The following is a 15,388-nucleotide window of genomic DNA, read 5'->3' as shown; positions in this document are numbered from 1 at the left end:
TGGGGAAAGTCTGACAGCAGATGTCTTAAAAGGGGTTGAGGTGGAGGTTCCACTGTATTCAAAGAAAAATATTTGCGGAGAGTGTGTTGCTTGTTCTGTTTTTCTGTGGATTCTGTGTATAAGACAGAAGACTGGCAGTTGAACTAAAACTTTTTAGGTCCTTTGCTTTGATTGTGTTTTTATTAAGATTTAATCCGATCTCAGGCCGAGTTTGTTTTACTGCAAGTGCTGAAGTGCAGCCCTAAACAAAGCAATAGTAGTTTCCTGTATAAACCCGCAGACAAAAAGACGTGAACAGCAACATAGATACAGACACAGGCAGGCAGGCAGAGACAGAGAGACAGCCAGACAGATGCACGCACCCACAATCGCACAAAACAGACAGATGAACATATGCTGAACAGATAGACACAGACAGACAGACAGACAGAGACAGACAGATAGACAGACAAACAGACAGACAGATTCTGTCTCTCTCTCACTCATATACATGCTCTCACACACACACACACACACACACACACACACACACACACACACTGACGAACGCACAACTGAATGACAATCAATCGCTCATTAAAAGAAATACAGACATTTTTACAGAAAGATGCAGACGAACGTATGTATCCTTAGCGGATTATGACTTTATTCAGTTATTCTGCAGAAAAGACAAATGCTGGAGAAAAACCGTTCTTTCCTGCAGCATTTCTGCATAATGTCATCTTTCGCCGAAGCAGCGTTTTTTTCTGCAGCAAAACATTTTACTGCAGTAAAATTGAAATCAAGAATGCTGCAGTAAAACGGTGCTGTTGTTTTACTGCAGAAAACCTGTTTACATTTTTTCTGCAGCATTTTGTACTGGCTCTTGGCGGATTATGACATTATTCAGTTATTCTGGAGAAAAACCGAAATGCTGGAGAAAAACTGTCTTTTCTGCAGCATTTCTGCATAATGTCATCTTTCGCCGAAGCAACGTTTTTTACTGCAGTAAAACAGTTTTTCTGAAGCATAATGTTTACTTGGTTTTCTGCAGCATAATTGCGATTAACTTTTTCTTCAGAATAGTCTGTGACAGTTTTTCTGGAGAAAAACGAACGACCTTGTAAAGTAGCGTTTGTATTCGTCGCCCCCTGGGATAGTATAATAGTTTGTTCCGCAGTGTACCAATCAGAAGGTGTGTAGCATAAGGGCATTATATTCAACTTCACAATGGCGGCCGAACGTGAACAATTTCTGAAGTAAATCAAACACGAAGTGGACTACTGCGTTCGTCTGGGAAAATGTGACAATGTTGCTAACAGGTGCCATTGTTTAATTTGAAACTTTGAACTTCCGGCGGAAAGGAAGTCAGACAGACTAAATACATTCGTGTCCCGCACAACTATTGGTAATTGTGGATGAGTCCATCTCTCGACAGAGGGGGGCTCGCGTGCTCCAACATTATAATGAGCCAGTACAAAATGCTGCAGAAAAAGTGTGAATAGTTTTTTTGCAGTAAAACAACAGCACCGTTTTACTGCAGCATTCTTGATTTCAACTGATTTTACTGCAGTAACTTAATGTTTTGCTTCAGAAAAACACGTTGCTTCGGCGAAAGATGACATTATGCAGAAATGCTGCAGAAAAGACAGTTTTTCTCCAGCATTTCTGTTTTTCTGCAGAATAACTGAATAATGCCAAAATGCTGAAGAAAAAGTGAAAACAGTTTTTCTCCAGTAAAACAACATCACCGTTTTACTGCAGCATTCTTTATTTCAAATTTACTGCAGTAAAACTGTTTTACTGCAGAAAAAAACGTTGCTCTCGCGAAAGATGACATTATGCAGAAGTAAACAGTTTTTCTCCAGCATTTCTGTTTTTCTGCAGAATAACCGAATAATGTCATAATCCGCTAAGGATACATATGAAAAGATGGACAAAGACACACACACACACACACACACACACACACGCATGACTTACAACAGTCCAAAGACATTCTCCACCTCCATAGTAATGCGGCCAGGTTTTACATCAAAGCCGTCCTGAATGCCCCGCAGCTGCTCATAAAACAGTCGTACCTAGCAACAGAAAAATGTATCGCATGTTATGAGGCAATCCATTGTACTGACCATGCAGTTTAACTGCTCATAAAGCAGTTGCACCAAGCAAAAGAAACATGTATCACATGTTATGATGCAATCCATTGTACTGACCAGTTTACTAAGGCCAAACAAAAATATACGTTGGTTTAGGGTAACCCGACCGACCCTATTTTTTCCCGCCGACACTAAAACTTTGTTTTCATTTCTCCAAAAACCAAAAACTGTTGGCACATTTTGCCAACCATACGGAGACTAAGAGAAGGAACCTCAACTAAATTTAAAAAACGATAAAAAAATTAAAAAAGCTGCCACCTTACCTGAAACCAACATATATATATTTTTGTTTGGCCTAAATGGTATGTACAGTTAATTAACCTCTATCATAAAACCCTCCTCTTTAAAACTACCTCTATTTTAAGACCTTGGGTTTTCAGGCCATCTCCTCACCTGGTACCAGTAGTTGTCATCAGGGTTCTCTTCCACCATCTTGAAAACCCAGTCCAAATTGCGTCTGAGGAATCTCTCCACGCCTTGGCACTGTGCACTCTTGCCGTCACACAGGCCGGTCATGGTGTTCTGGAAGTGGAGGTCAATCAGCCCCCGCGTGATGTAGCCTTCCGCCAGGCCCGCCGCGTAGGCCTGAATGGAGCTGTTGAGCACATAGGTGTAGTCGTTGACTGTTGACACCGTCAGGTACGCAAACCTGAAAATACAAGAGAGTGATGAGATCTAAGAAGTAAGGGAGGGGGGGGGGGGGGAAGTGCTGTAAATATAGGCAACAACAGTAGTTAAGTGAGAGTTACGTAAAATCAGTCTCCTGGCACCTAAGAGAATACAGTGGAACCCCCCCTTTTAAGACCTCCAGAAATCTGAGAAATGCGGGTCTTAAAAAGGAGGGAGTTTTAAAAGGGAGGTAATATACCAAGGTTATGAACAGAAAGTCTGAGAAAACAAGGTCTGAAAAAGGAGGTAGTCTTATATTGGGGGGTCTTAAAAGGGGGTTCCACTGTAATGAAGTATTGAAATGAATAAATGAGTATGATCCTCAAAGGGAATGAAAGTCGTTGTTGTTGTTTTCATGAGATTGAGAATTAGAAAAGTCTTCCAGTCAGGTAACTCACAGCACAGCAACATACACATGGCCAATGATATCACTGAGATGTTCCTATATTATGATCTTCATGGGAGGTGTCAAGAGAGAGAGAGAGAGAGAGAGAGAGAGAGAGAGAGAGAGAGAGAGAGAGAGAGAGAGAGACAGAGACAGAGCAGTAAACTCGAAGGCCACACAGAAACACACACACACACACACACACACACACACTACTAACACACACACACACACACACACACACACACACACACACACACACACACACACACACACACACGATTTACCCAGTGGTGTTGATGCAGTTGCTGTATCTGGCGTAAGCTACCGTCTGGGCATCCATAACGTCACGAAGGCTGAACTTTTCACTTTTGACGTCATAAGACACGTAGACACTGTCGACACTGACATCATTTTCGTCACAGACCCCCGGAGAGTCATGCACAGTGCTACGCGCAAGGCACGTACAGCATACCACCAGCAGAAGAAACAGACACGCAGGCACACGAAGATTTGATCTCATTTTGGCAAACATCGTGACTGTCTGAATTAGCCTGCTATCAATGATATGGACGCACTCTGAATGTCCAATGAGCAGTTCTTGTGGGCACTAAAAACCTGCAGTGCCAGCCGGCTTGATTCACTGCTACTGCCGCGCCCGTGGTCTAAACCCTGAAACAGAATGACACTTATACAAATTAAAGATCAGTTTAGTATAACGCGTTTCTTCCACAGCTTGCTTTGCTTAGTTTCTGTCCCTATCCGCTTCCATGCTCTTTTCCACACCCCGTTCAGTATACTATAATACGGGGTGTATTGGTTTCGCTCTGTTTGTCTCAGTGTCTGACTGTTTCAGTGTCTGTGTGTTTGTCTGTCCGCTGTGTGTCTGCCAAACTTAGATTATATCTCTGGTTTTTATCAGCGATAGCACACAAACGTCGACTGAATGTACACTGAAAGGATTCACATGAAAAACGTTCTGCAGACTCAAAACACAGGGTCAAACTTTGGTCAAACTGTCAGAAAGCAGAGGTTCAAGAATTAATTTGATGTCAGAGCCTGCACCACATGAATTGAACTCTTATCAAGCTGGACCAGGAATATGATCTACAACGCCGGATCCACATTTTCAAGGACACACTCAGTGAATACTAAAAGGCTGAATTTGAATGGAAATATGGAACTAAGAAAAATGTGTGCCAAATCAAGACTATTTTGCTTGCATAAAAATTAATCTAGTAAGCATTCTCTGAAGACTGAACTGAAGTCACCCTCTAATGGTTAGACGTATGTGTGCATTAGCATAGCGGCGGAAGTTTTGTATTGCTGGCAAGGGGCTAGCCATACTTCCAGTTTACAAGGTATGACCAAAGTTTTCTTCGACCATGTCTTCTCAGTTTTCCGAGGTAAAAAGCAGCAAAGAATTGCATTTCCATCCCCAAATTGTCTTGCTGGCCGAGCGCACGATCGAATGGGTTTGCCCGTGCGATCGAGCTGTGGAGAAGCGCTATATAATCATAAATGTTCCATTATTATTATTATCTAAGTGACTCAAAGCAACGGCTGAAAAACACCCGAAATATTAATTTGTTTTGCGACAAAAAGATCACTTCAACGAATTTCAACGGAAGCTGGTGAAATAATAGGCTACTACCGTTTTTATATTTAGTCAAGTTTTGACTAAATGTTTTAACGTCGAGGGGAATCGAAACGAGGGTCGTGGTGTATGTGCGTGTGTGTGTGCGTGTGTGTGTCTGTGTGTGTGTGTGTGTGTGTAGAGCGATTCAGACTAAACTACTGGACCGATCTTTATGAAATTTGACATGAGAGTTCCTGGGTATGAAATCCCCGAACGTTTTTTTCATTTTTTTGATAAATGTCATTGATGACGTCACATCCGGCTTTTCGTGAAAGTTGAGGCGGCACTGTCACGCCCTCATTTTTCAACCAAATTGGTTGAAATTTTGGTCAAGTACTCTTCGACGAAGCCCGGGGTTCGGTATTGCATTTCAGCTTGGTGGCTTAAAAATTAATTAATGACTTTGGTCATTAAAAATCTGAAAATTGTAAAAAAAAATAAAAATTTATAAAACGATCCAAATTTACGTTTATCTTATTCTCCATCATTTGCTGATTCCAAAAACATATAAATATGTTATATTCGGATTAAAAACAAGCTCTGAAAATTAAATATATAAAAATTATTATCAAAATTTTTTTTTCGAAATCAATTTAAAAACACTTTCATCTTATTCCTTGTCGGTTCCTGATTCCAAAAATATATAGATATGATATGTTTGGATTAAAAACACGCTCAGAAAGTTAAAACAAAGAGAGGTACAGAAAAGCGTGCTATCCTTCTCAGCGCAACGAATACCCCGCTCTTCTTGTCAATTCCACGTGCACTGCCTTTGCCACGGGCGGTGGAGTGACGATGCTACGAGTATACGGTCTTGCTGCGTTGCGTTGCGTTCAGTTTCATTCTGTGAGTTCGACAGCTACTTGACTAAATATTGTATTTTCGCCTTACGCGACTTGTTATATTTAGTCAAGTTTTGACTAAATGTTTTAACGTCGAGGGGAATCGAAACGAGGGTCGTGGTGTATGTGCGTGTGTGTGTGTGTGTGTCTGTGTGTGTGTGTGTAGAGCGATTCAGACTAAACTACTGGACCGATCTTTATGAAATTTGACATGAGAGTTCCTGGGTAAGAAATCCCCGAACGTTTTTTTCATTTTTTTGATAAATGTCTTTGATGACGTCATATCCGGCTTTTCGTGAAAGTTGAGGCGGCACTGTCACGCCCTCATTTTTCAACCAAATTGGTTGAAAATTTCGTCAAGTAATCTTCGACGAAGCCCGGACTTCGGTATTGCATTTCAGCTTGGTGGCTTAAAAATTAATTAATGACTTTGGTCATTAAAAATCTGAAAATTGTAAAAAAAAATAAAAATTTATAAAACGATCCAAATTTACGTTTATCTTATTCTCCATCATTTGCTGATTCCAAAAACATATAAATATGTTATATTCGGATTAAAAACAAGCTCTGAAAATTAAATATATAAAAATTATTATCAAAATTAAATTGTCCAAATCAATTTAAAAACACTTTCATCTTATTCCTTGTCGGTTCCTGATTCCAAAAACATATAGATATGATATGTTTGGATTAAAAACACGCTCAGAAAGTTAAAACAAAGAGAGGTACAGAAAAGCGTGCTATCCTTCTTAGCGCAACTACTACCCCGCTCTTCTTGTCAATTTCACTGCCTTTGCCATGAGCGGTGGACTGACGATGCTACGAGTATACGGTCTTGCTGAAAAATGGCATTGCGTTCACTTTCATTCTGTGAGTTCGACAGCTACTTGACTAAATATTGTATTTTCGCCTTACGCGACTTGTTTAATCTGTGATTTTCTGCCTTAACAAACACCACGCCGACGTCTCGGAAACCGTCAAACAAAGACGCCAAAATGTCGATTCAGTACTCTGAACCACGATTGTATAGGCATGCAGAACAAACGCCCCCTATGTTTGTCCTCAACAAAACTGACTACACAACAGTTGAGATCGAAACTCGACAATGTCTAGTGTGCATTTACAAATGGTGACAGCAAACAGGAACCACATGCGCTTTTATTAAAGCCCGGCGCACGGCCGCGGCGAGTCCGGCCGAGTCAATAGAAATATCAGTTGTACTGTCGTAGCTCTACAAGCGCCTGTGACAGGAACAAAATTACTCCAGGATCCAAGGTCACAACTTTCGTGCCGAAAAAGCCGTTCACTTGCGTGATTTGATGCATTGCAAGTAACAAACACGAACCTACTTTACAAACCTAATTGTCACACAAGTTACCGGTCAGCCTATATAGCTGTGTGGAACATCAGTAGCCTAATCGATAGACTGACTCAGTGACTAGACAGTGAATCTGGCGGTGAATGTTTTATTCTCTCTATAATTGAACGTTCCCGTAAACTGTGACGTACCTTTCTTGCTCTTGGATTCTTGACCTTGGAACGTTAGCAATCCATCTGCTTCGGATTTTAGTAGAACAGTACTGATCATTAACACAATCCGCACAATTGTGTATGTGTGTGTGTGTGTGTGTGTGTGTGTGTATGGAAAGCCGTTTGGCTCATAACTATTACAGCTGTAATTTAAAATAAATACACCTGTATTTAATGATAAATACAGCTGTATTTATTTCTTAAACGTATACAATAAGTATCATTATTAATTACAGGTGTATTTTTTTTATTAATTACAGGTGTATTTTTTTTATTAAATACAGGTGTATTTATTATAAATTACAGGTGTATTTATTTTTAAATACAGGTGTAATTATTATTAAATACAGGTGTATTTATTTTTAAATACAGGTGTATTTATTATTAAATACAGGTGCATTTATTATTAAATACACCTGTATTTATTATAAAATACAGGTGTAATTAATGATAAATACACCTGTATTTAAAAATAAATACACCTGTATTTAAAAATAAATACACCTGTATTTAATAATAAATACACCTGTATTTAAAAATAAATACACCTGTATTTAAAAATAATTACACCTGTATTTAAAAATAAATACACCTGTATTTAAAATTAAATACACCTGTATTTAATAATAAATACACCTGTAATAATCAGTTATAAGTCACGTGGTTAAGCGACTTAAAAACTTGGACTGGGAATCCACATGAAAAACACTAAGCTTATACGCGTCTTCATAGCCTCGCTTTGCCGCCTTTTGACAGACTGAACAGCTCAAGATGGCGGGGGTGGCAAATGTCCCTGATGTTTTGGAAGGTTTGCGAGTGCAGTTTTAATTAACGCTGTTGCCCAGGCTCGCACAGCAGGGTAAGTTAATTGTTTTATCAGACGAATTCGGTTCTTGTGACGATCTACACCGAGTCAGTGGGGCATCCACATCCAGAAGTTGAACTTGAAGGGAGGCCTGTACGCGTTTTTGACCAAAGATGCAAAATATTGGAATTCGGTGCGAGAGACTAGCTGCTATATCGTGTTATCGGTAATCTTGAACTTTAGCGTGTTAAATTCATAGCTCTTAATTCAGAGGCATTTAAGTCTCCAAATTTGTAGAACCTGTACTTGTAATCATAACAAGTCATTTTAGATCCCTTTGAAGTTACGGAATGAACTCCGATGATGAACTGTACGAATGCATTTGACCCATCAAAGAAGGAATTATCCGTGTGACCAGACAAGGGAGACAACTCTTTCGTGTAGATGATGTCCCATGGTTGACAACGTACACCATTTTCGTCACGCTAAAGTTCAAGATTACCTTGTTATCTGTGTGTGTGTGTGTGTAATCCGTTGTAAAGTGTATATTATGATTATTTGGTGGCGGCGGCAGTGGTACGTATATAATCTCATATGGAAAGCCGTTTGGTTCATAACAAACCTTGATTGATATGGGTTAAAGCTGTGGTCTATTTATGACTTTCCGGGGCTACGAGGTTGAAAAATAGGGACAAAATCATGTACAGATTTCTGTACAGCAAACACTACCCGAAACCCCACCTATACGGCGTGTATGACCTTGAGAGCTTCAGTCAACGCTTGAATTTTGCAGTGGTAACATCCGGTTTGCTCTCGCAGAGCTGAGCATATTTGTTGTCAAGAAGGATCGAGCAGAAAAAATAAACGACTTGGCAGGGATTCGAACTCAAGGCATCGGGGCCTCGAAATGTCGGGGCCGATGTCTTAACCGCTAGGCCACTACACCAGTATTGTCAAAGATAAAAAAAATTGATAATTTTATATCATTCTACGCTTGAATTATCATTTATGCGTTGCAAAAACGTAAAAATTGACATTAAAATTTGCCTTTATTTGCAAACATGTTTTACAGAATCGCAGTACATGTTTACACCGTCATGCTACACGACATTCGCGCCATGCAAATAGCTGCGATATCTCTATTTACAACATGCAAGAAAATGACAAGAACAGTAATTGAATCTCTCCAAAGCCAGTTGAAACCAGACATCTAAGAAATAGTTATACATGTATTCACTTCTGAACAACCGGCACGGTTGGCCTAGTGGTAAGGCGTCCGCCCCGTGATCGGGAGGTCGTGGGTTCGAACCCCGGCCGGGTCATACCTAAGACTTTAAAATTGGCAATCTAGTGGTTGCTCCGCCTGGCGTCTGGCATTATGGGGTCAGTGCTAGGACTGGTTGGTCCGGTGTCAGAATAATGTGACTGGGTGAGACATGAAGCCTGTGCTGCGACTTCTGTCTTGTGTGTGGCGCACGTTATATGTCAAAGCAGCTCCGCCCTGATATGGCCCTTCGTGGTCGGCTGGGCGTTAAGCAAGCAAACAAACAAACAAACAAACAAACTTCTGAACAATGGGCGGATAGAGATATAAATCATGCTGCTTCAAGAATAACATAACATGAATTCATATCAATGTTTTTCCTTCATTTTCTCAATTGGCGCAGTAGCCTAGTGGTTAGGACATGAGACACGAAGTCGAGAGTTCGAATCTTCGCCGGGGCTTTTATTTTTTCCCCTTGATCTCTCTTGAAGATAAAATATGATCAGTCTTGAGAGAGCAAACCGGCTGTTATCCCTGAAAAATTCAAGCGTTGACTGAAGCTCTCAAGGTCATACACGCCGTATAGGTGGGGTTTCGGGTAGCGTTTGCTGTACAGAATTCTGTACATGATTGTATCCCTATTTTTCAACCTCGTAGCCCAGGAAAGTCATAAATAGACCACAGCTTTAATCTCCAGAGCTGTGTACCAGGGAAAACCATGTTATAAAGTAGACTTTTTATTAAATTTAACTTGAGACATTTAAGCTGTACAAATTAATTTCATTCACAAATACTAGTTTCATAAATATCCTTGGCCTGCAGAGATAGAATAACAAATACTTGCACATTTTGTTTGTCTTAGTGTTCAGTAAAAGTACAAAGGTTTTAAAGTTGTTTTGTTGCAAGTCTGCATCATTAACAACCTGGAGTATTACTGGAAAAAAAATTATTACTAAAGAAAATATGTATACTCTCGATACTCTCCATGCACATGATTTTTGTGCAGACGAGAATTTTTGCAATTCAATAAAAGGGCGACCACTTAGTAAAGTCTTGGTTCAATTATGTTCTTTTTATGGGTTAGTTGTTAGCAACAATGTAACCGACAAACTTCAAACTGAATTTTGGTGCTTTCCTCTAACATATATTATATATTTGAAAAACATCAATGTTTACCTGTGTCAAGTTTCTTTTTTGGGAGAGTATACATTCAAGTTGCCATTTAATACATGTTTTAAGGACTGAAAATACATGTCACAAAATGGGAAACGGCCCAGGAGAATAACTTATATGTAAAGCAGCAAATGATAAGCACATGGTTTTACCCCTGAAAGCTCCAAAGATTTGGGAAAATGAATCTCGTTTGCCTTCACATATCAAACTGAACGTCAAGCAGCTCAAAAAAAGTCTCAAGAAAAGTTACGCTTTCAAAATAGCATTTCATTCTGTGTCGCAAAGCATGCTTAACATTTCTACGCTTCTACAAATGAACACAAGCATGCAATAATTCCCTCTCTTTTGAGTCCTGGTACTTGTATGCTTATTAAGAAAGCGGGATGATGTTTCCTTTATTTCAGAATTTCTTTTTTGTCTTGTTTCAGATGGAAAGTGCGGAGAAACCACCATCTCAGATTTCGTGTTTTTCATGTCTGGGAGCCGGTCCACAGTACCAGGAGGGTACCAGAGTCCTCTGACCGTGGTGTTTGTGGACACACCCGAAAAGCCACTCCCCAGAGTGTCAACTTGTGCCCTCAGAATGCAGGTGTCTGCCCCACACGTCAAGAACTGAGGCAGAAGCTGTCCCAGGCTGTTCTTGAAGGGGGTGGATTTTATTTATTGTAAAAACTTTCCTTCAATGGTGCGATTAGTTTCTGCTTGGTAGCCGTAGCTGTTGGTGTTTCTATCTGTACACACCCTGGGGGGGGGGGGGGTGTTAACGTTGAACTTTGAAATCTTAAAATTATTAAGACAAGGTGTGGGTGGTTTTTTTCTCTCCGTAAAATAAGCTTTATTTTAGGTGCCTGTACCGTACATCATTTCTTACTTGCTATTAAATGCAAGAGAGAGACTTTCGAAGATTTGATGTTTGTGTTTCGCATTATTTTTGCTTGGTAGCCGTAGGTGTTGGTGTTTCTTTCTGTACACACCCTGCGAAAAAATGTTTGTTCTGCAATTTTGAAGAGAATTCACAAATGTATTCAAACTGAATTATTTGAGGTCATGCTGCAAAGGAAAAAAAAAACATGACCCTGATTTAACCGGTTTCCTATACTCCTTTACATACCTTGTTTTTGTTTTGATTGTTTTCTTTGCTTTTTGCAGGGGGGGGGGGGGGGGGTGTTTAACGTTGAACTTTGAAATCTTAAAATTATTAAGACAAGGTGTGTGTGGGTTTTTTCTCTCAGTAAAATAAGCTTTATTTTGGGTGCCTGTACCGTACATCATTTCTTACTTGCTATTAAATGCAAGAGAGAGACTTTCGAAGATTTGATGTTTGTGTTTTGCATTATTTAAATTGCCGTTGTGTTTCAAGAGTGTGTTCTGTTCTTATTTGTTTTTTTGCACCACTGTTTGTCATTATGTTGCCTGCTTTTCGTGTTCCGTGTAACGCTGTCCATGGAAAACATGTAAAGCATTGTATTTCTCTCGACTATTGATCAAGTAAACTAAGCACTTCACATCATATCAGGTATCAGTTACCTAATGTACAGAATAAATGGTTCAACCCCCCTACTACACGAATAACACGTTGCCAGCAAAATATCAAAAGCACTCGGACTAGCGTTACAGTGTCCCATACAAAACTTGGCAATATACACCATAAACCGGATACAAACAAATCAATTGCACGCTAACAACTTTGTTATACTGTCTCATAATGGTATACAAATTAATAAACTCAAAAGCGTTTGTAACAGTTATGATAATGTGATATTCGTGCCCTGTGTAACGATAGTCTGTTTTTATGTTTTACCAAATTAACCAAAACTGGCGTTGTCTACTGCTTTTCCTTTTATAGTTTTACACTCCTCTGTAGTGAAGGTCACTGCTCACACAAGGGCGGGGATGTAGCTCAGTCCTGTTGGCCGCTGTCAGCGCGAGTTCGTCCCCACGTTCGGCGAGAGATTTATTATTGCTCACAGTCAACTTTGTGTGCAGACTCTCCTCGGTGTCCGAACACCCCCGTGTGTACACGCAAGCACAAGACCAAGTGCGCACGAAAAAGATCCTGTAATCCATGTCAGAGTTCGGTGGGTTATAGAAACACGAAAATACCCAGCATGCTTCCTCCGAACGCGGCGTATGGCTGCCTAAATGGCGGGGTAAAAACGGTCATACACGTAAAAGCCGTGGGAGTTTCAGCCCATGAACGAACAAACGGCTCACACAATTTCAGCTTTCTTGTTTAGTTTATAAATTTCAGCCTCAATTCCTCGTCTCTGTAACCAGTATTAAATAGTGACTGTTTTGCTAACTGTTCAGCTGTCACCTGCCAAGTAGAACCGATGTATTCTTTATGATGTGATAAAATTAAAGTATTCATTCCACTTTGTGATGGATGAACTCGCAACTGCCAAGTATTACCAGTCTTATGATGGGATAAAAATTAAGTATTCATTCCATTTTGTGATAGGTTAACTCTCAACTGCCAAGTAATACCAGTCTAATGATGTGATAAAAATATTCATTCCATTGTGTGATGGGTTAACTCTCACCTGCCAAGTATTACCAGTGTGTCTTGTGATGTGATAAACATAAAGTATGCATTCCATTTTGTGATGATTTTCCTTATTTAAAGTGGATTTTCTGCATGACACTTGTTTGATTAAAATTAATTGTATTTGTGGCAGACAACTTGAGTTATGTTTTGTGTTTTTGTAAAAACAACTTGTTTTTTTTAATATGACTGGAAATGAGACTAGCAGCCATGAATCCATAACTACATTTTGCTGTCCATCATAGACATCTCACTCGCACATGTTCATTGCCTCACCATACAGGAATCAAAATCCATACAAACAATTTGTATTATCCAATATTCAAACTTGTCATACACATTTATTCATACACAAGAATTATGTGTCATACACATTCAAGCAATCAAGATCCAATAAATGTATATAATTGATGTTCTTAAAAAGACTACACACACACCTAAATATATAGGTGATCTTTGAAATGGGACATTTACATGCAAAATTCAGAATGCAAACAGAGCTTTGGCTTGCAAATGTAATAGTCATTAACCAGCACATAATATGAATAATTTTTGAAATTGTTGTGATACTGATTCAATTTTTCACATAAAATCAGAATTTCATTTATTTTAGTTTCCTGATACAAATGATTCGTCTAGCTTACCTTGAATAAACATACCAATACGTCAAAAAGTAGGACATCTGAGCTCAAAGATTAATAGTTTGGTTTGAAAAATCTCTAAATACACATAATTACAAAAACAAAACAAAATTCCGTGATAGAACATGTACTGATCTTGCAACTAAAGTAACAAGAAGGGCAAAGCCCATACGACTCGCATGCTTTACACATTTTTCCTACCAAAATACATGTGACCTTGACCCAAGGTCAAGGTCATCCAAGGTCATGCAACACAGCTGTTAATTCAAGACATAGGAGGTACAATGGTGCTTATTGGCTCTTTCTACCATGAGATATGGTCACTTTTAGTGGTTCACTACCTTATTTTGGTCACATTTCATAAGGGTCAAAGTGACCTTGACCTTGATCATATGTGACCAAATGTGTCTCATGATGAAAGCATAACATGTGCCCCACATAATTTTTAAGTTTGAAACAGTTATCTTCCATAGTTCAGGGTCAAGGTCACTTCAAAATATGTATACAATCCAACTTTGAAGAGCTCCTGTGACCTTGACCTTGAAGCAAGGTAAACCAAACTGGTATCAAAAGATGGGGCTTACTTTGCCCTATATATCATATATAGGTGAGGTATTCAATCTCAAAAACTTCAGAGAAAATGGGAAAAATGTGAAAAATAGCTGTTTTTTTAGGCAACATTTATGGCCCCTGCGACCTTGACCTTGAAGCAAGGTCAAGATGCTATGTATGTTTTTTGGGGCCTTGTCATCATACACCATCTTGCCAAATTTGGTACTGATAGACTGAATAGTGTCCAAGAAATATCCAACGTTAAAGTTTTCCGGACGGACGGACGGACGACTCGGGTGAGTACATAGACTCACTTTTGCTACGCATGTGAGTCAAAAAGGGGACTCGGGTGTGCTGTTAAAATTGTTGGCACATTTTAGTATCTAAAACTCACCTTTGATTTTAGGGGGTGCCTATTCTTTCTTTATTTTGTGTTTAACATTGTTTTCAACCACGAAGGTTATATCGCGACGGGGGGAGATGGGATAGAGCCACTTGTCAATTGTTTCTTGTTCACAAAAGCACTTAATCAAAAATTTGCTCCAGGGGCTTGCAACGTAGTACAATATATTACCTTACTGGGAGAATGCAAGTTTCCAGTACAAAGGACATAACACTTACATACTGCTTGAGTAAAATCTTTACAAAAATTGACTATATTCTATACAAGAAACACTTAACAAGGGTAAAAGGAGAAACAGAATCAGTTAGTCGCCTCTTACGACATGCTGGGGAGCATCGGGTAAATTCTTCCCCCAAACCCGCGGGGGGTACCTATGCGACTGACCACAATGTTTACTTTCATCAGGCACAAAGTTCTTCAGCAGAAGAATGATTAATATTCTAGCAACAAACATGCAATAAATTCATACATGATTATTGATGTTCAAAAAATGCTCTACACTACTTCACCAAACTAAATGGAGAACTGAAAATGTTTAAAACACTTTCTTTCTTTGGTGTTTTCAACCACGAAGGTTATATCGCCACGTGGAAGGGGGGGGGGGGGGGGGGGGGGGGGGGGGGGGGGGGGGGGGTTAATTGTTTCTTGTTCACAAGCACTAATCAAAAATTGCTCCAGGGGAAAAACACTAACCATAAACAATAAACACCACTATGAGGTTTGATAGGTTAACTTAAAGGGACCTTGACCTTCAATGACGTTGCAAAAAGCTTATGTTCTGATGAATATGGGTGAATGAGGC

General features: G+C 39.5%; 1 protein-coding gene across 5 annotated transcripts in view; it reads right to left on the bottom strand.

The window, feature by feature from the left end:
- LOC138975760 (putative phospholipase B-like 2) overlaps window positions 1-15,388 on the bottom strand; it is a 30,591-nt gene that overhangs the window by 12,290 nt on the left and 2,913 nt on the right. For 3 of the 5 annotated variants that reach the window (XM_070348509.1, XM_070348506.1, XM_070348510.1), the window contains exons 1-4: window positions 7,183-7,311; window positions 3,480-3,864; window positions 2,532-2,787; window positions 1,963-2,060 (exon numbers count right to left, since the gene is read on the bottom strand). In XM_070348509.1, the coding sequence (XP_070204610.1) occupies window positions 1,963-2,060; window positions 2,532-2,787; window positions 3,480-3,727 (602 nt within the window). In that variant the 5' untranslated portion in view covers window positions 3,728-3,864; window positions 7,183-7,311. Of the gene's footprint in view, window positions 1-1,962; window positions 2,061-2,531; window positions 2,788-3,479; window positions 3,865-7,182; window positions 7,312-15,388 lie in introns of those variants that run through there. The other 2 variants (XM_070348507.1, XM_070348508.1) reach the window with 1 other exon arrangement.

This window comes from Littorina saxatilis, linkage group LG9 (assembly GCF_037325665.1).
Source record: "Littorina saxatilis isolate snail1 linkage group LG9, US_GU_Lsax_2.0, whole genome shotgun sequence".
NCBI classification, from domain to species: domain Eukaryota; kingdom Metazoa; phylum Mollusca; class Gastropoda; order Littorinimorpha; family Littorinidae; genus Littorina; species Littorina saxatilis.
This window is presented reverse-complemented; position numbering and strand designations above follow the sequence as displayed.